Below are 21,069 nucleotides of genomic sequence, written 5' to 3' on the forward strand. Positions count from 1 at the left end.
AAACTTGAGACAATTGAATTTGAACATTGATAATTTATTTGATGATAATGAGAAATTTTATCAAGGCTGGGTGAGATGATATGATTGTTTTATAAAGTGAGGTTCTGTCTAGATTTATACTGAAATATTTACAATTGAAATGTTTTTATCATGTGGGATTTTGTTCAAAATAATCTGGTGGTAGGGGTACAGATGAAACACAATTGACCGAGAGTTGATAACTGTTCTAAGTGGGTAATAGGTACGTGGGGGAACATTATACTACTCTCTTCTTTGGTATATTTTGACATTTTCCACAAGAAAAAAGTTAAAAAATTAAAAATAAATTAATAGATCACATATGGGTCTATTTTTATTTTGCCATCTGTGCCTTTGCCAGAGAATACAAAAGAATTATATGCCACCCAACTTTTACGAGAAGGCCAGTAAATTATATTTATAGTGCGTGGTTTAAAGGACATTTTCATTCATTCTATCAGGCTCTAGGTTTTAGCTCTGGATCAAGACACACTGTCAGAAAACTCTCTACCACTATTACCCCTAGACTTCCCCACTGTATCAGTCAAAATAGGCTAGGTTATGCTGTGGTAACAAATGACTCTGGAATCTCAGTGTCTTACAAGTTTCATTTCTTGCTCATGTTACAAATCTAGCTGCGCCGCTGCTCCATGAAATTTTCAACCTGAGAGTCAGGCTGCAGGAGAAGCCAGATATCTGAAACATTGCCAGGTAAAACAAAAAGAGGGCAGTGTGATGGTAGCTCAGTGGCAGAATTCTTGCCTGCCATGCCAGAGACCCGGGTTCGATTCCCAGTGCCTACCCATGCAAAAAAAAAACACAGGAGGAACCACACACTGGCTCTTGAATCTCTTGTTCACAAATGACCCACATCACTTCTCACATTTTACTGGTGAAAGCAAGTCACGTGGTCAAGTCTGAGATCTGATAGGGAAATATAATTTTGCCCAAGGGGCAAATACTTTTGAACCATATAATTTGCCACACCCATCCTCCCCTCCCCTGGGTGTGGAAACCAATCCCAGCTGCCTCTGATGCAGGTGGTCCTCAGATTTCATTTTGAAATTTCTGCCCTATAGTGATTTTCAGACTCAAGTGCCAGAAAAGCTTTGCTGACTCTAGGAGACTGAGCCATTTTCTTAGGATTCCATATACCTCTAGCTCTTAATTCTAATTGCTGGCAATGCTTTCAGAGAATAATGATTTCAAGTCCTCCTCTACAAACACAGGACCCTGTGGTTAGGTTAACTTGTGATAGGCTATAGACCTGTTGTGATCTGAGGAATTCACTGTGTTCAGTACCTCATTCAAAGGTCTGAGCAATTCTGCAGTAAAGAACACTGATTAAATCTATTTGATTCAGTAGTTCTCAAACTGAATATAGAACCTTTTGAAAAATATGCTTATTAAGTTATATAGATCACATTGAGTTAAAATTTCAAAATGAATTACAATACTTTATCACAGAAGTTTAGGGCTTTAACCTGTGTGTGTTAATGAGGTAAGCTCTTATGTTTTCCATTCACTACTGCATTAACTGCCATTTCTCAAGGTACCCACTCACGCCTCATACTCCAGGCAGAGAAAGAGTCCTACAACAGAGGACTGAACTTAGAATCTAAAAATCCGTCCTTAATTCCTTGTGCTCCTATTTACCAGCCATGTGACCTTAAATATGCTGCTTAATATAAGCCTCAGTTTCCTCATCTGGAAATTGGGACTAACAGCTCTCCAACCTAGATAGCTCCCCATTATCTTATTGTGAGGATCAAAGAAGGCACATTAAGTGCTGTAAATCTGTAAAATGACTCTAAATGTTTAGTAAAATGGCTTAGGCCAGAATTGTTTACAGCTACTAGCCTCCTTACGTCTGCTTCACAGCCAGATGATGGCACGAACCCAGTGAGCAAGCAGGCCCTGAGAAGACAGTCTGGTATACATTTGGAAAACTGCAAGAGTGATCACAATCAAGGTGCTTCAGCATCCTACGTGAGGACAACACCCTGGCCTATTATATATCTCTTTTGCTCTGGCCAGTTCAGGAGGAGGAAACCATCACTTAATTCTCTTCCTTTTGTCTATCCACACAAATTAGAACTAGACAAAAACAGGATTCCACAGCCATACCAATCCTGATTAGCAGGGTGTAGGAACCACTTACATTGCCTACCACAGGACTAGGAATCTGGGATAATTGCCAGTGTCCTCTTTTGCCCCTATTCCAGAATATTAGATTGCTAAATCATTGTCAATACACCCCTCTGATGAAATGGGACCCATGGGGCCACAACAGTTAACACCAGGGCTGAATTCAGGAACAGACTCCAAGGCCTCCAGTGGCAGAGAAGTGGAGATCCATAGTCCTCATCTAAACAGCTCAGCCTTTTACTTTGAAAAAAATAAAACTGAGAGTACATGTAAAGGCCTCCTATTTCTGGCAAGTTTCCTCACTCAAACTATAGTGACAGTAACATCAATATTCATGTTGCTAAGGAAGATGTGCCCCCAGCACCGGCTTTATGTCTCCTCTCTTCTAAATGGGTAGTTTCTCTCCTACAATGTGAATCATCTACGTCTTCCCTACCCCAACACCATGAAAAGTTGCATAAATACTTTTACATGGAGTTATTTGTGATATACTCCTATTGTTAAAGAGAAAGTTGCCAGAGATCAAAACAAATCCTCAAGCAATCACCAAACAAAAGTTGTTTATACAAGTATTTATTTAGTGTTAAGAACACAAATCTTCTAAAGACACAAACAATTAAGAAACAGAATTCTGTTTTTCTAAACAGGATTTTGATCATAAGACTGGTGATTCAAACCTCTAAAACAGAAGAGCACAGATCAAGAAAAATGCAAAACTTATTTTGTCTCATCTAAATTAACCTTATAACACCTAAACATTCTCTTTATGAGATATCAATGTTAAAATTGTGCAAAAAAACTGCACCCGTAGTGATTAAACAATAAAACCAACACCTGGTTTATACATAAAAAAAAGAAAACAGTCTTCTTTTCGTTATGTATAAATAACAAAAATAATGTGCCATTTTTATAGAATTCAAAGAAAGCCAGGATGACTTTATAGAGTTGAAAAGAAGCAATTAGGGACATTTGTAAAAGAAAGCTTTTGATATTGTTTACTGCAAGCCAGGCCAAAATCAGTAGTCTGTGAACACTGCGCAATCACTGATAGGAAGGGTGAAGTGCTATATTTCTAACAGAGAGCAAATTAACTGATGCTCTGGGAAAATTTCCAGAATTAAAGCCCTGGTAGTTTTCAGCAAAGAGTGTTCTCCTTGAGAGCATGGCCAGCATGTGGTTGAGCCGGGACCTGATACCAACAAGGTGAAGCTGCCTCTCTTTATTCAAGTTTCTAAAGGAGTCTCTTAAGCACAGATCTAAGTGGGGGGTGCCCAGGCACTTGGGATACCCAGGGCTGAGGAAGTCGGTGGCTCGGATGGAAGTCTGGGAGCTGATGGAGCTGGCCACAGAGCCTTGGGAAGACAAAGAAGAGGAGGACTTCACACTGGAAGAACTCGATAAAGACATTTTTGATGCTGGTGACCCCTCTTTAGACTGGGTCCCCTGAGGAAAGAGAATATTCTCATCCACGTCAGTCTGGGTGGTGGCCGACTTGGACCAAATCACAGTTTGAGAGCTTGCTACACTGGTGGCAACTGCAGTTTGGGTCGCAGTGCATGCTGTGGAAAGGGTGGTTTGTGTTCCCACTTCACTGACACTCGCGGGCAGCATCTCATCCCCTGGCCCTGTTTGAGTGGCGACATCAATCGCCTTTGGACCCTCTAGCTCATCATCATGATGACACACGCAGTCTGCCTCACTGACTGTGGAGGTCTCGGAGTCATCGTGCTTGGTCTCTGCCTCACCCTCGGTTTCTTCCTCTAACTCCAGGTCAGCCTTCTTAGGAGTACTCGAGAGCCTGTCCAGCCGCATCCTCAACAGCTTGCCCAAGGTGAGTTCCCTGGGTGGTGGTTTTCGGTCAATTAGATGGTCAAACTTGCCACTGATCCGGAAGTTGGACAGAAGTTTGGAGCTGATGGGCTTTGATTGTGCATACAGGATTCGGAACTCCAAATCAAAGTGTTCAACCACTTGGCCAGACAGAATTACCAAGTTACTGCTATTTAATTTGCCATCCGTCCATGTAAAACTTAAGGATAAAAAAACACAAAAAAGCTGATAAGGATAATCAATTTTAATTTATTTATTATCAATCTGAATAACAAAGCCCAGATACCCTGCTAAATAAGAGCCACAACTTTGGTGACGTAATACCTACCATTTAGTGTGAATTCAACTAGCCTTAACATGTGTATATAACATATGTGTGTTAACATATAAGCAAAAAGGACAACTTGTTCAACCAACACACTAAAACGTGTACATCCTCAGCCTCAGAATTTTAAAAACCCAGAAAGAGGATTCTATAATATTTAATGTAGCACCCTCATCTTAGGGTGAGGAAACCACTAGAGAAGGCCCCACTTCTTATGAATTGCTAGTGTAGCACTCCTTGTTACATTTCGTGCTGCCATTTTCACAAAAGGAGACGATATTGTTATTCTAATGGTGATATTATTGCTCAAAACACGTTTAGAATTGATAAGTGGCCATGAACCTGTCTGTCCAGCTTCCCGTTCCTTCCTCTGGTAAGCCCTGCCCAACCCTACCCTTCCACTGACATGCCTTTTCTAACCACTCAGAAGTGGACATATGTCCCAGGCCGGCCAGAGTGCCCTACCATCTCAGATGTGGGGCATTCACCCAGGGTAGTCCCACTAGTATCAAGTAATTTTTCAGAAATTGATACCCAATGTTGAGAAAGACTCTCTTACTTTTGGAGATAGCTACTAAAGGCCATAGAAGCCTGGATCTTTGACTTCAAATCGAGAACCAGGAGTCAAGGCTCTGATAAATGTGTGGCCCCCAGGTCAAGCTGAACTGAAAACTAACTGTGCCTTTCTAGACTTCAAAGGTGTGTGAACTGACAGATTTAATTTTGCACAAAGTGGCTTACATTAGCATGCCGTCGCCCCACTGATACAGAAATCTGAACCAGGAGTAGGGCTTTTTTAATGAGATCATAAAACATAGTATCATCTTGGTTTCTTGTAACCAAGAATCCTGGCTAATGTAAATTCTGCTTTGAAAATTATGCCTTCAAAGCCTGAGAGGGAACATTCTTTTGAAAACCGTCAATGAGATAAAGTTTAAAAAAAAAAAAAAAAGGTACCTATTCAGTACCTGGATGATAAAAGAGCCTCAGCAAATGGAAGCTATCAGCATCAGCTCCGTCAATGGTAGCATATCTTCATTCATAGAGGGCAGCCATTGTATTGTGATATTTTAGAACCACCAAAACTGTTCAGAGCTAAGTTTGATTAATAGAGATAAATCATACATTGGGTCAAAATCTAGTTGTCTCCTGTATTTGTAAGCTTCTTCAGAAAGGAAGTCACAAGAAACAGTGTAAATTTTGTTCTGAGCAATGTTGATAATTGTTTGAAAAGAAAGGCATCATGAATTTCTTGTTAGTACTTCATCTTTCGCAGTTTTTGCATGCCCACCTTTACCCAAGGCCATTACTGCCTCTCAGGGATGTGTTTCTTCAAAAATGTGGGTTTTTTAAAACTCTGCAGACACACCTCATGCATACCATCAGACAATCCAATGTAGAAGTGGCAAAACACACTCATTGAAGCCACGTAAGTAAAAAGGGCACATCTGAACTCCTGAAGATTAAAGATTCATGTTAACCAGGCATTATCTCCACCCTCTGTTCCCCTTCCCTGCACACTACCTTAAGATGCCATTGCCAAGGTGACACCACAAAGGGGAGGTCAGGAACACGGATCAGTGTCTTCTAGACTTAAGTACTAAATTACAAGGCTTGAAGCAAGGTGCAGGATTTAAGTGTAAAGGTGACAGCTTCTGCTCTTCCTTCAACATGGCTGTTAAAACATGACCAGGGGAAGATCTTTCCCTGATCTTCCCCATATGGAAGGCGATATTTTCTGCCTTATAATCTGTATCCCCCAAACCAGCCTCTCATTCCCTAAGGGGAACCTGAACCCAGCTCTAGAGGAGGCGGTAGCCAAGATGTAGGCAGGAGCAGCTTAGACTTGCTTTGATTTAAATGCACTTGTCTTTTTTTTAACATGGGCAGGCACCGGGAATCGAACCCGGGTCCTCTGGCATGGCAGGCAAGCATTCTTGCCTGCTTAGTCACTGTGGCCCGCCCCACTTGTCTTTTTTTGATATTACATTGATTCTGGATCTGCTCTCTGGTCTCAAGGCAAGTTTCAATCTCTACACTTTAGTTTTGTGGACCACAGCAGAGGGGAAGTGGCCCCTATCCCTGACTATCTCCTCAAGAAGGATGTTTTGATTTTGATTGATCAGCTCCCACACACAAACACACATGAAGGAATACTCAGACATAAGGGCTTCACTGAGAGGAGAAAAGAAGCTATCTTAATATAGATTAATAAGCAAAGGATGGGTTAGAAACTTACCTGTAAGAGCCTGTTGCCACTCGAATGCCATCAATCAGTGTGAATTTTTCATGAACCTTCCCAACAATTTTAGTTCCTGATCTTGTGTAGTAGATATTTCCTGTAATAGTCCGAACTGTCATCAGCTGTTGGTAGAGGGATGGCAGATAAAGAAATTAATCTAAAGACACTGACTAGTGAGTAAATGATTGAGACAAGAGGACTTAGGTACAATCCCAAACAGACAAACATATCAGCAGCTGAGTGGCTTAGGGTCACCCACTCAGTAACAACACACATGGTGAACTAGCCAGATGCTTCTCACAACTCAAGGCCATTTGCTCCCCGTGGTGCTACTTTTACATCTGGTCCGTCTTCTCATGTCTTTTTCTTCCATTTATTTTTGAAAATGTGTACATGTGTTCTCAAAGAAGATCCACCATTTTGGGATACCAGACAAGAGAAGCCAAGAAATGATTTTGAAACAAAAGGCAGGGGACAAAAATCACCACAGGAAACATACTAGTGATAAATTACACTTAAACAAAGGCTTAAAGAAGCTAAGCTGATAGTTCTCCTCCTGGACCTAGTGGCTTTACTGATGACTGCTGGCTCACCTTCACCCTAGCAGGCATGGGGGATAGGGACAGAGGCTAAGCTTTCTTTAAACACAGGGTTCTGGAGGCAGAACTGCTCACATCACCTGCAGCTTTGTCAGCAATGTCACATCTCCTACAAGACGTATTTGCTGAAATGGGACAGTGATACTACACTGAGACTACATAATTAATGTGTAGGTATAATTATCCATTTAAAATGATACATGTAAACACACATACAATGACATGCAAATTACTAAGATAATCTGCACTCTTTGGAGCAAACCCATAGCTTTAGAAATCTTAGACATTCACATTAAACGTTAAGATTTTTTGTTTGATTCTCTCATTCGTTCCACAAGCATAAAGAGCCCCATCTATGTGCCAAGCCCTGAACCAATAATATAGGACATGTTTCTCGTCTTCAAGGACTGGGTGACAGAAAAGTAATTGGACTATTAAAAAAAGTACAGCAAGACATATAACATCAGCCAGAAAAATGAAAATCTATGTCCCACGAAAACCTTTACACAAATGTTTAGAGTAGCTTCATTTGTAACAACACAAACCTGGGGCCTAACCAGATGTCCTGTATCGGGTGGACATGACGCTGAGGCATCTCAGTACCGCAGAGTACTTACCAGCAATAAAACGAAACTTACTGTCGATACAGCCAACAACCTGGCTGGATCTCATGGACACTGTGCAGACTGGGGGAAAAAAGCCAATCTCAAAAGGTCACATACTGCATGTTTGATTTATATAACATTGTTTAAATGACAAAACTATGGGGATGGAGAATGAATTATTGGCTGCTAGGGGTTAAGGATGGTGGGGAGAGGAGGCAGTGGAGAGAGGTGGACGTGGTGATAATGGGTGATCTCGATGGTGAGGGAAAAGTTCAACATCTTGATAGCAGTGTTGGTTACAGGAACCTACACATGTGACACAATGGCACAGAGCTCTGCACACACATTGCACCAATGCCAATGCCCTGGTTTGATAGTATACTATATGCTACATAGGAAGGAACCATAGGGGGAGACTGGGTGAGAGGTAATAACCTCTCTGTACTATCTTTGCTACTGCCTGCAAAGCTACCATTATATTAAAATAATGTTAAAAGCAAAAAAAATAGAAAACAAACAAAGAAACCATGACAAAACATAGTATCGCTTCTGTGGAATTCTTACTAAACTGTGTAATACCAGACAAACTTAAATTCTACAGAAAACTAGCTAGCATTCTTCAAAAAGGTCAAGACCCTAAAAGACAAAGAAAGATGGAGGCACAATTCCAGCCTAAAGAAAACTAGAGACCTGACCACAAACACAAGGTACAGTCCAGGATTGGACCCTAGACCAGAAAAATGGAACTGGTGAAATTTATAAGGCATGTAGATTAGATAACTATTTTACATCTAAGTTAATTTTCTTGATTTTGGTATCTGTACTGAGGTTTGTAAGATGTTACCATTTGGAGAATTTGGGCAAAGAATATATGAGATTCCTTATTATTTTTGATACCTCTTTATAAATTTTAAATTATTTCAAAATTAAAGTTAAAAAAAAAAAAATTAACCAGGAAATTTCATAGAGCCATACAGGGAGGATGAAAGGGCTTTCTGGAGAAGGCAATGAGTCCTGAAAGATCAACATATAATAACAAGCACTACAGGCAGATTTAGGCGCAGTTTTGTGTCTTTCCTTTGGGCACATAACAGAATATCGTGCAGGCCTTGGTGACTGTGGCCAAAGCACTCTCGAGTGTCTGGTACGAGCATGCCACTGAGTCCCTTGCAGACTGGACAAGCAGCCACAGAGCCAGGGCATGGGGGGGGGGGGTGGCATTTGATGCACCAGCACAATTGGTGAGAGAAGCATCTGGGGAAGAAAAAACACTGTTTCCCCAAGAAAGAATGACAACTTAAAAATCCGTGAGGCCATCTCTCTCCAGCCAACACAACAAGCAATCTCACCACCCTCCCCCTGTCTACGTGGGACATGACTCCCAGGGGTGTGGACCTTCCTGGCAACGTGGGACAGAAATCCTAGAATGCGCTGAGACTCAGCATCAAGGGATTGAGAAAAACCCTAGAATGAGCTGAAACTCAGCATCAAGGATTGAGAAGACCTTCTCGACCAAAAGCGGGAAGAGTGAAATGAGACAAAGTGTCAATGGCTGAGAGATTCCAAACAGAGTCAAGAGGTTATCCTGGAGGTTATTCTTACGCATTAACGAGATATCACCTTGTTAGTCAAGATGTAATGGAGAGGTTGGAGGGAACTGCCTGAAAATGTAGAGCAGTGTTCCATTAGCCATGTTTCTTGAGGATGATTGAATAATGACATAGCTTTCACAATGAAAAAAAAATCCGTGAGGCCAGAGGCGCAGACCTGCTTTCTGCCTGGCCCACAGGACGTGGACGGCGGCGAAGGCAGCCATCCAGGGTGGTAACCAAGTCAGGCAACACCCCCGGGCTTCTGCCCAGTAGATGAATCAGAGCCAGTCTCTTTGATTGAGGTGGTGGCCAGAAGTATTCTGTGATTTTTCTGCCACTAACACACCAGCCTTAATTATAGAAAGAGTGCCCTGAAATTGAGCACGACAGCCTGCTTCTCCACCTAGCTCTGTATGAGTGCAATCGCAGGCTGACATTTGGTTAGATGATGATGCTTTCTCAGGCCTGACTTGAGTCCAGATGATTTCATTTTTGTTTTTATTTGAGTGTGGGGTCACATGCTAGCTCGTTTAGTTCTGTCTCTGAGCTACAATCCTAGCTCCATCATGAATTTGCTCTGCGGCAATAGTAGCAGGTTAGTAATTACCTAAATTAAACCCAATCTTCAGTTTTCTCACTAGAGGAAACATCCAAAAAGAACACTGTGGAGGAAGACAAAGTTAAAGAGCCTAAATTTTGTGAACCAAACTGCTTGGTAATAACAAGGAGGTTAATCTGCATCCCCCGAGCAGTACCCTGTACTATCACAGCCCCAATTCTCTGTTCCTTTTGCTTACTGCTTTATCTCCAGTGCCTAGGACAGTGCCTGGCTCATAGTAGTGGTTTATAATACATGATGAGTGAATGAAGTTCTGAAGCTCACAAGTTAAACTGGTTAATTTGGTTATATGCTTGTTAAAAGGGTATGACACCAATGAGAAATGAGAAGCAGCATGTGACAATGATTATGATGTGGGAGCTGGAGGCACACAGACCTGGTCCCATTGCTTTCCAAGTGTAGACACTTTGGCTTTCTGTGTCCCATTTCCTGATCTGAAAAACAGTGACAATGCCACTTGCCCGATAGGGTGGCTGCGAGGATTAAGTAACAAAACATGCATCAAAAGCCCCGTGCAGCGCTGGGGGCAGGGTAGTAGCTCACTAACTGGAGGCTGCTATGATTAAGACTGGAGCCTCTTTGGAGCTACCGTCAAAAAAAGCGGCTTCCAAGGCAGCCTCCAGGCACATCCGTAAAGCCGGTTGGTGCTCTTTCTTAGGAAGCAGCATGGTACTGGGGAGAGGCCAAGGTTTTGAATCCAGACTCTGTCGTTTTTTACTGTGGAAATTTTTTTTTTTTTTTGCCCAATGCCTCAGCTCCCTCCCCTTTAACTGGGGATACCATCACCCAGTGCCTTCTAGACCACAGATGTTCAATAATGTGTGCTGATTGTGGTGAAACGAAAACACTGTAGCACAAACCTTTTCCTGTTCAGGCTGAACTTTCAGATTCATGCACATATCCAAAAACTGAGCGAGCAGAGCCTGGTCCAGAAGGATATACACAGCAACCCTCTGTTTCCTGCATATTTCCTGCAGGTCTCTGAAGATGTCAATGTCTGTGAAAACATCCATTACCACTGCAATCACCTACAGGGGGAGGCAGAAGGAAAAGAAGCTGTAAGTACATAAAAACACCACCTACTGTCCTGTAAGAGTAGAAAAGGATCCACATCCTACAAGCATCCTTCCTTCCTTCTTGTTTCCCCTACCATGGCCTCTTTTCCATCTCCACCACATCCCATAAATCTCCACTTGATCCACTTGGCCCTTCCAACAGTCCTCTAGCCACTCTCCTTCTCCACCCTGGCAAATTTCTCAAAAATAGAGAATCTCCCGCCTTACTGTCCTGTGAGCCCATTTCATTCACCTTCTCTTCCTTCGCTGAAGGCTTGGTTCAGATCAGCTAGCTGTGTAGGTTCTGTGGCTAACGCTGTGCCATCTGAGCCAGGCCACCTTCTTTCCCAGGCTTCTGCTTCCTACAGCCTTAAATCAAGTAAATAAGCCTCAGATTCTCTTTGGGGCCCCTTTTGGTTGGGATGTTCTCCAAGTCTCTGATTTTGATCCATAGTCTCTGAGTCCGATTATGATTAGAAAGGGCCAGCCCACCTACCCACCAACTCTGAGCTTGAAAGGATCCAGGCTGGCACAGCCCCCTCGCCTCGTCTGCCTGTAGCTCTGCAGGATTAACCACACAGCTCTTACAGCACCAGCCTCAGCTCTATAAAGGGTGGTCTCGCTGCTCTTTGTCTACAGTGAGCCAGGAGCAGGAGCACAGAAATATTGCCTAGGGATTCTGCCCTAAAGCTCAGACCAGTTCTTTCTTCTCTCCAACAGCATGCCTTAGGTCATGCCTCCTGACTCTCCATATTCAGCATTAGACTGCAGGTAAGAGCTCTTAGCCATGGATGCTTGGGCAAGTTGTAGCTGTTTCAAATGTCCATTTCCTTTGCTGCAGAGTAGGTCTGTAATACATAAGAACTAAATGACTAGGTGAAATAAAGTGCAAGGTAGAAAAGGTCGCTTAAGCATCTGTTCATTTATCCACTTTACCAGGTCAGTGCAGGGAGACAGCCATCAGCTCCCACCTTTCCTTGCTAGAGAGGCTGTCCAGCCACAAAGCCTCCAATCTTTAAACCTTCCTAGGTTTAAAATCATGGCCCTCAGCTAACTCCTGGCAGGGTTATGAGGAGGCCAAACATCCAGGCTTAGCAACAAGTCCTTACAAATCAAGTCAGAAATCGGGGCTGTTAACTAAAGAAACCACTCCCTGCAGACAAGGTCCGGGAGTTCTGCGGTCGGTAGCCGGAAGGGTTGTCTGCCTCCTCCCAACTTCAACAGTAAAAACTTGTGTCTCAGGACTTGACTAACTCCTTCTCAGAACACTGAGGTTTCTTAGTGTTACCTCTTCTTCTGGAGCAGAGGCCCTGCGCGGGAATGGTTCAGCCCTGTGGTCCCTGGTGACTCAGAACACTGACTGACAGTCATGACCCCTTAATTAGTTGGGGGATAAAGAAGAAATTTAGGTATAGACAGGCAATCTTGCCATCTATCTCCAAGACTCAAGAGTCTCATCTATTACAAAGAAGGGCCTTGAAACGCCAGCTCCCGAGAAGTCGTTGCTATGAGTCTGGGAAGATTCATCTACCTCTCTGGCTGCCTTCTCCTCCCTTTCTCATCTGGATGCTGCCCTAGCTGGGTGCTATTCTTGTGAAGGGGATGGCTGAAATCCATTGGACAGAGTAATTCTAATGTTTTTCCTAAATTAGTGGCATCTTCAGGAGTTTTATAACCTCCAGTGTTTTCTGTTGTTTTGTTTTTAATTAGAGAAATTGTACATTTACAGAAAATTCATGCATAATATATAGGATTCCCATATACCACCCTGTTGTTAGGATCCTGCATTGGTGTTGGATGAAAACATTTTTATACTGGTACAATTAACTATAGCTCATGGTTTAACTCAGGGTTCACTGCTAGTATTGTACAGTTCCATGGATTTTATTTTAAATTTTTATTCTAGTAACATATATACAAGCTAAATTTCCTCCTTTAACCACATTGAAATATTGACTCAGTGCTGTTAATTATATTCACAATGTTGTGCTATCACCTCGAACCATTATTAAAACTTTCATTGTTCCAAATAGAAACTCTACAAAATAGGCCTTAACTCCATATTTCCTACACCCACCCCATTCCCTGATAACCTATATTCTATTCTCTGACTCTATGAGTCTTCTTATTTGAATTATTTCATATCAGTGAGATTGCACAATATTTGTCCTTTGATGTCTGGCGCATGTCACTCTACATGGTACCTTCGATGTTCATCCATGTCGTCAAATGTATGTATGAGAACATCACTCATTTTTGGAGTTGAATAATATGCCACTGTGTATATATGCCACATTTTGCTTATCCATTCATCAACCGATGGACATTTGGGTTGTTCCCATCTTTTGGCAATTGTGAATAAAGCTATGAACATTGGTACGCAAAAAGAGTCCCTGCTTTCAATTCTCTTGGGTATATACCTAGAAGTGTGATTGCCAGGTCATATGGTAATTTTATACTTCACATTCTGAGGAACCACTAAATTGTCTTCCACAATGGCTGCACCATTTTACATTGCCACCAACAAGTGATGATTGTTCCTATTTCTCCACATCCTTTTCAACACTTGTAACTTTCCATATTTTTAACAGTAGCCATCCTAGTGGGTGAGTAATGGTATCTCATTGTAGTTTCGAGTTGCTCTTCCTAAGGGCTAATGATGTTGAGCACCTTTTCATTTTCTTTTTGGGCATTTTTGTATCTTCCTTGGAGGAGTGTCTATTCAAGTCTTTTGTCTAATTTTAAATTGGGCTGTTTGTCATTTTGTTAAGCTGAAGAATTTCTTTGTAGATTCTGGATAATAAACCCTTATCAGATATGAAGTTTCCAAACATTTTCTCCCACCGTGTAGGGTGTCCTTTTACTTTCATGATAAAGTCCTTTCAATGCACAAACATTTAAAAATTTGATGGTGTCATTTATCTATTTTTCTTTTGTTGCTTATGCTTTGGGTATAAAGTCTAAGAAACCATTGCTTAACATAAGGTACTAAACATAGTTGCTTCCCTATATTTATATATATTTCTCCCCTATATTTTTCTTCTCCTAGAATATAGTTCTGGTCTTATATTCAGGTCTTTGACTTATTTTGAGTTGATTTTTGTATATGGTGTAAGGTAGAGGTCCACCTTCATTCTCTTGCAAATGGAGATCCAGTTTTCCCAGCACCACTTGTTAAAGAGACTGTTCTTTCCCAGTTGAGTGGTCTTTGCCCCCTTGTCAAAAATTAATTGGCCATACAGCAGTGTTGGTAATGTGCAGTGGAGAGAGTTGGCCTCCGGGTACAACAACTGTGGAATGGAAGGCGGAACTGTGGTGTATACATATAAGGGACTACTGAGTAGTTGCAAGAAGGAAAACTGTGAGGCATGCAACTAGGTGAATGAACCTTGAGAATAGTATATTAAATGAAATGTCAGAAACAAAAAGACAATTATCACACCTCACTAATATGGACTAACAATAATATACAAACTTGGAGAAGACAAGAGCCTGGGTAATCAGGTTGGGGCCTATTGTAAAGAGTCCTAGATTGTAAGTTCTTACAGCAATATCAGGCGCGAATGAGACAGGTCACATGCTCACTGCACAGATATAGCAAAGCTGTCTCTGTGGGAAAAGGCACCTGATGTCCTGAAAAGACCAAAGTGTTGCAAAGCTGTTTGAGTTTGGGGCAGGAGGTCTTGGAAAACATGCCTAACTCTTTGACTCATCCGGTCACAAGGAAGCAGATGGTTCAGCTCGTGCTTCCTCCTCCCACATTCTTTAGTCACATTTTTTACTTTCTTTACCTCCCAGCCCTATAAAATAAACATGCTGAACCTCTTGGGGTCTTTGAGTATCCACCCAAGCTCTGAGTCCCAGCTTTAACTATATCTTTATCTCCTGTGTTTCTTTCTCAATTCCCTGTCGCCTCCCTTCAGTCCCAACACTGAGCCGTGCTGGTCGGGGCACAGCAGTCACATATATTCCAGAGCTGTAACTGTTATTTCTAAATTCTGAGATGCTGAGCTATTTGTGTATAACTCTGTCATTCCCTGGAACTTTGGGTATTTGTGTGACACCTGAGACTCAAGAGTCTGAGCTATGAAAGTCAGCATGCCCCATAAAGCAACTGTTAAAAAAATTGAAAAAATGATCAGACTTCAACTAGAGATAGGAACGAAGCTGATCTGGAGAGGACTAAAGGTAGATCAGAATACAGGGTAAAGGATGACATGGTCTATATTTTGAAATTTCAACTTCTGTGTGAGACTAAAAGGAGAGATGTTTATTTAGTACAAAATTTATATTTTGGGTAGCACACTATCTAATTTAACTTGTATGGCCAGTTTATTGAACATCATAATTACATGTAATCTCGAATAGGGTGTGAGACCTTGTTGGTTTGTACAGGTTAGTGTAATGCCCAAACACATCCCAGAGTAGTTTGGACAGAGAATAAAAAAGTATTTGCCAAGTCCCCTTAAGGGACTGGGGAGAAAGGAGGAAATATTAAACTTCCCCATCTGGGGAATTCCTGATATTCTTGCAAGCACTCAGGACAACCAATTTAATAGACCAAGCTCTCAATCTTGGGACTCACCCATATGAAACTTATTCCCGCAATGAAGAAGCCAAACCTACTTATAAGTAAGCCTAAAAGTCACCCCAAGAGAACCCCTTTCATTCCTTACATATGGCCTCTTTCTAAGCCAACTCAGCAGGTGAACTCACTGCTACCCCCACCCCCACAACAAGGGACATAACTCCCAGGAGTGTAAATCTCCCTGGCAATGGGGAACAGAATTCCCGTGGATGAGCTGGGACCTGGCATCATGGGACTGAAAAAGCCTTCTTGACCAAGAGGGGGATGAGAGAAATGAGACAAAATAAAATTTCAGTGGCTAAGAGATTTCTAATGGAGTCAAGAGCTTATTCTTATGCATTATATAGATATTCCTTTCAAATTTTGGGTATATTGGAATCTCTAGACAGAAATACCTGAAACCGTTGAACTGTTTTCCAGGAGCCTTGAGTCCTGAAGATGATTATATAACTATATAGTGACTCTGACCATGTAATTGTGAAAACTTTTTGGCTGTTGCTGTTTATCCAGGGTATAGACAGATAAATACAGAATAAGGATAAATAAATGAATAATGGTGGGGGTGGAATAAGGGGTCAAAAAATTGGGCAGATTGCAATACGAGTGGTCAATGAGAAGCAGGGGTAAGGGATCTGGGGTGTGTGCTGGTTTGAAACTGTTGTGTACCACACCAAAGCCATGTTCTTTAATCTTCATTCAATATTGCTGGGAGGGACCTTTTTGATTGCTTCCATGGAGATATGACCCACTCGATTATGGGTGGTACCTGTTGATTAGGTGGTCTCCATGGAAATGTGTCTCCACCCATTCAAGGTGGGGTTGCTTACTAGAGTCCTTTAGGAGAGAACCATTTTGGAAAAAGCTTGAGAGCCCACGCAGCCAGAGACCTTCGGAGATGCAGAAGGAAAATATTCCCAGGGAAGCAGTTCAAAGAAGCTGGGAGAGAAAGCTACCAGATGTCACCATGTGACTTCACGTTGAGAGATGTTCCAGACTCAACAGCCTTTCTTAAATCAAGTTATCTTTCTTTGGATGCTGTGGTAGTTAGATTCAGGTGTCAACTTGGCCAGGTTAAGGGGTCTAGTTCTATTGCTATGGACATGAGCCGATGGTACGTGAACCTCTTCTGTTGCTGATTACATCTGCAGTTGGCTAAGAGGCATGCCTGCTGCAATAAATGATGTTTAATTGGCTGGTGCTTAAATGAGAAAGCTTAACATAGCACAGCCCAAGCAGCTCAGCATACCTCATCTCAGCACTCATAGCTCAGGCCTTGGAGATGCAGAAAGGAATCACCCTGGGAGAAAGTGTTGGAACCCAGAGGCCTGGAGAGAAGGCCAGCAGAGATCACCCTGTGCCTTCCCATGTAAGAAAGAACCTCAGTTGAAAGTCAGCTGCCTTTCCTCTGAAGAACTATACATTAACTAAATAAATTCCCTTTTATTGAAAGCCAATCCATCTCTGGTGCATTCCAGCAGCTAGCAAACTAGAACAGATGACTTAATTTGGACATTTTAATGGCCTTAGAACTATAAACCTGCAATTTAATAAAATCCCTTTCTAAAAGCCATTGCATTTCTGCTATCCTGCATTCCGGTCGCTTTAGCAAACCAAAACAGGGTGTATGGGTCTTTTTTTTTTTTCTTTTTATTTCTTTTTCTGGAGTGATACAAATACTGTACAAATGATCATGGTGATGAATACACAACTATGTGATATTGTGAGCCACTGATTGTATATTTTGGATGGATGATATGGTGTGTGAAAATATTGCAATACAATGAAAGCGAGGGGTAAGGGGTATGGTATGTATAATCTTTTTTTTTCTGTTTTCGTTTTATTTCTTTTTCTGAATTGATGCAAATGTTCTAAGAAATGATGAATATGCAACTATGTGATGACATTGTGAAATATTGATTATATATGTGGAACGGAATGATCATAAGTTAATGTTTTTGTTAAATTTTTTTCTAATTAATAAATAAATTAAAACAAAAGATATTGCAATAATATTTTTTTAAAAATCAGTTGGCCATAAATGTAAGGATTGATTTCTGAGCTCTCAATTCAATTCTATTCATTTATATGTCCGTTCTTGTGCCAGTACCATGCTGTTTTGATTTCTATGGCTTTGTAATAAGTTTTAAAACTGGCGGCTGTTGGAAGCCCTAAAGGCTCCCATATAAATTTGTGATTGGTGTGCTGGTTTGAAACAATTATGTGTCCTAGAAAAGTCATGTCTTAATCCTGATCCAATCTTGTGGGAGTAGCCTTTTCTTTGATCCTGATCTTGATTCAATAATGTAGGTTGAAAACTTTGATTAGATCATCTCCATGGAGATGTGGCACACCCAATTGTGGGTATTAACTTTTGATTAGATGGAGATATGGCTCCACCTATTCCAAGTGGGTCTTGATTAATTTACTGGAATCCTTTAAAAGAGAAAACATTTTGGAGAGAGGCACCAGAAGCAGCAGAGCCCCAAGAACCATGAGAACCCATGTAGCCAGACCTTTGGAAACGAAGAAATATGGCCCTAGGGGAGCTTCATGAAACAAAAAGTCTGGAGAAAAAGCTAGTACATATCACAATGTTCACCATGTGCCTTTCCAGTTGAGAGAATAATCCTGAACTTCATCGGCCTTTCTTGAGTGAGGATAAACTCTTGTTGGTGCCTTAATTTGGACATTTTTATAGACTTGCTTTAATTGGAACATTTTCATGGCCTTAGAACTATAAACTAGCAACTTCATAAATTCCCCTTTTAAAAAGTCATTCCACTTCTGGTATATCACATTCCAGCAGCTAGCATACTACAACAATCAGCTTGTCCATTTCTGCAAAGAAGGTTGTTGGAATTTTTATTGGAAATGATTGAATCAGTAAATTACTTTGGATAGAGTTGACATATTAACAATATTTAGTCTTCCAATTCATGAACATAGACTGTCCTTCCATTTATTTAGGTCTTCTTTGTTTCTTTTATCAATGTTTTATAGTTTTCTGTGTGTAAATCTATTACATCCTTGGTTAGATTTATTCCTAGATATTTTATTCTATTAATTGCTATTGTAAATGGATTTTTTCCCCTGACTTCTTCAGATTTTTCATTACTAGTGTATAGAAAAAGCACTGGTTTTTGGGTTGTTAATCTTATACCCTGCCACTGTGTTAAATTCATCTATTAGCTCCAGGAGCTTTCTTGTGGATTTTTAAGGATTTTCTGTGTATAGGATTATGTCATCTGCAAATACTTAAGTTTTATTTCTCCCTTTCCAATTTGGATGCCTCTTAATTCTTTTTCTTGTATAACAGTCTTGTTTGAACTTCCAGTTCAAAGCTGAATAGCAGTGGTGACAGTGGACATCCTTGTCTTATTCCTGATCATGAAGGGAAAGCTTTCAGTCTTTCACCATTAAGTACAGTGTTAGCCATGGGGTTTTTGTATATATGCCTTAATGATATTGAGGAAGTTTCGTTCTATTCCCAGTTTCCTAAGGGTTATTATCAAGAGTCCTGGATTTGTCAAATTCCTTTTCTGATTCACTTGAGATGATAAGATTTTCTCCTTCATTCTGTTAATATATGTTGAACCACGTTTATCTGGGAAAAATCCCACCTGATCCTCGTATAAAATTCTTTTAATGTGCTATTTGGTTTGGTTTGTTAGTATCTTATTGAGAATTTTCAAATATATTCATAAGAGATATTGGCCTATAATTTATTTTTCTTGTAGTATCTTTATCTGGCTTTGCTGTGAGGGTGTTGGTCTCATAGAATGAATTAGGGAGAGTTCCCTCCTCTTCAATTTTTTGGAAGAATTTGAGCAGAATTGTTGTTAATTCTTTTTAGAATGTTCAGTAAAACCCCCCTGGGAAGCTATCCAGTACTGGGCTTTTCTTTGGTGGGAGGTTTTTGATTACCAATTCAATCTCTGATTTGTTGAAGTTTTCTACTTTTTCTTGAGTCAGTGTAGACAGTTTGTTTCTAGAAACGTATCCATTTCATCTAGGTTATCTAATTTGTCAGTATATAGTTGTTCATAGTATCCTCTTAACACCCTTATAGTTCTTTTTATTTCAGTGGGATTGGTAGTAATGTCCCCCTTTTTGTTTCTAATTTAGTTATCTGCACCCTCTTATTTTCCTATGTCAATCTAGCTAAAATTTCACAAATTTATTGATCTTCTCAAAGATCAGTATTGATCAACCCAACTTATGGTTTTGATTTTTCTCTATTGTTTTTTTTTAATTTTAAAATTTCATTTATATCTGCTCTAATCTTCGTTATTTCCTTTCTTCTGCTTACTTTGGGTTGTTTGCTACTGTTTTTCTAGTTCTTATCAGTTTTGAAGTAGGTCTCTGATTTGAAATCTTTCTTCTTTTTTAATGTAAACATTTAGTGTTATAAAGTTCCCTCTCAGGATTGCCTTTGCTGCATCCCATAAGCTTTGGCATATTGTATTTTCATTTTAATTTGCCTCAAGATATTTCCTAATTTCCCTTGTGATTTCCTCTTTAATCCACTTTTTGTTTAAGAGTACCTTGCTTAAAGTTCCACATATTTGTGAATTTCCCAATTCTCCTTCTGATTTCTAGATTCCTTCCATTGTGTCAGAGAAGAAACAATGCATGATTTCAATATTTTTAAATTTCAGACTTGTTTTGTGACCTATCACATCATCTATTCTGGAGAATGGCTCACGTGCACTCAACAGTGTGTTTTCTGTTGTTGTTGAGTGAAGTTTTCTACACGTCTATTAGGTCTAAGTGGTTAAGGGTATCATTCAAGTCTTGAATTTCCTTATTGATCTTGTCTAGATATTCTATCAATTATTGAACGTAATGTATAAAAGCCCCCCTGCCATTAATGTAGAACTATTTGTCTCTTCAAATCTGTCAGCATTTATTTAATGTATTTTCGTGCTCTGCTATCAGTTGCATGTATATTTATAATTGTTACATTTTCTTGTTGGATTGACCCTTTCATTAGTATATAATGACCATATTTGTCCTTTGTAACTGTTTTCGAGTTAAAGTCTCTTTTATCTGATAATATTTCTTGTGGTTACCATGGTGCGAAAACTTAAAATCCTAAATATATAATAATCATATTTGATTTGGCACCAATTTAAGTTAAATAACATCCACATACAATATTCCTATACTGTCCATCCCACATTTTTTTACTTGTTATAAATTATATCTTTGTACATTGTATGTCCAAAATCATAGAATTATCATTAGTTTTAGTGCATCTATTTCAGCCCCTGTGGGGAGTAAGAGTCAACATACCAAAACATACAGCACAACAGTACTGGCATTTATAATTCCCCAAATTTACCAGAGGTCTTTAACCACTTTCTAGTGTCCTTTCCTTTCAGCCTAAAGAAGTCCCTTTAGCATTGCTTATGGGCAGGCCTAGTGGTGATGAACTCCCTCAGCTTA

At 40.4% G+C, this 21,069-nt stretch overlaps 1 protein-coding gene across 1 annotated transcript in view; it reads right to left on the reverse strand.

The window, feature by feature from the left end:
* Positions 1–2,723: 2,723 nt before the first annotated feature.
* Positions 2,724–21,069, reverse strand: part of FAM83D (family with sequence similarity 83 member D) — a 32,387-nt gene continuing 14,041 nt past the window's right edge. Inside the window, exons 2-4 of the mRNA XM_077168691.1 lie at positions 10,839–11,006; positions 6,561–6,685; positions 2,724–4,195 (exon numbers count right to left, since the gene is read on the reverse strand). Coding sequence (XP_077024806.1) covers positions 3,208–4,195; positions 6,561–6,685; positions 10,839–11,006 — 1,281 coding nt within the window. The 3' untranslated portion in view covers positions 2,724–3,207. The remainder of the gene's footprint in view (positions 4,196–6,560; positions 6,686–10,838; positions 11,007–21,069) is intronic.

Source organism: Tamandua tetradactyla, chromosome 1 (genome assembly GCF_023851605.1).
Source record: "Tamandua tetradactyla isolate mTamTet1 chromosome 1, mTamTet1.pri, whole genome shotgun sequence".
In the NCBI taxonomy this organism is placed as follows: Eukaryota; Metazoa; Chordata; class Mammalia; order Pilosa; family Myrmecophagidae; genus Tamandua; species Tamandua tetradactyla.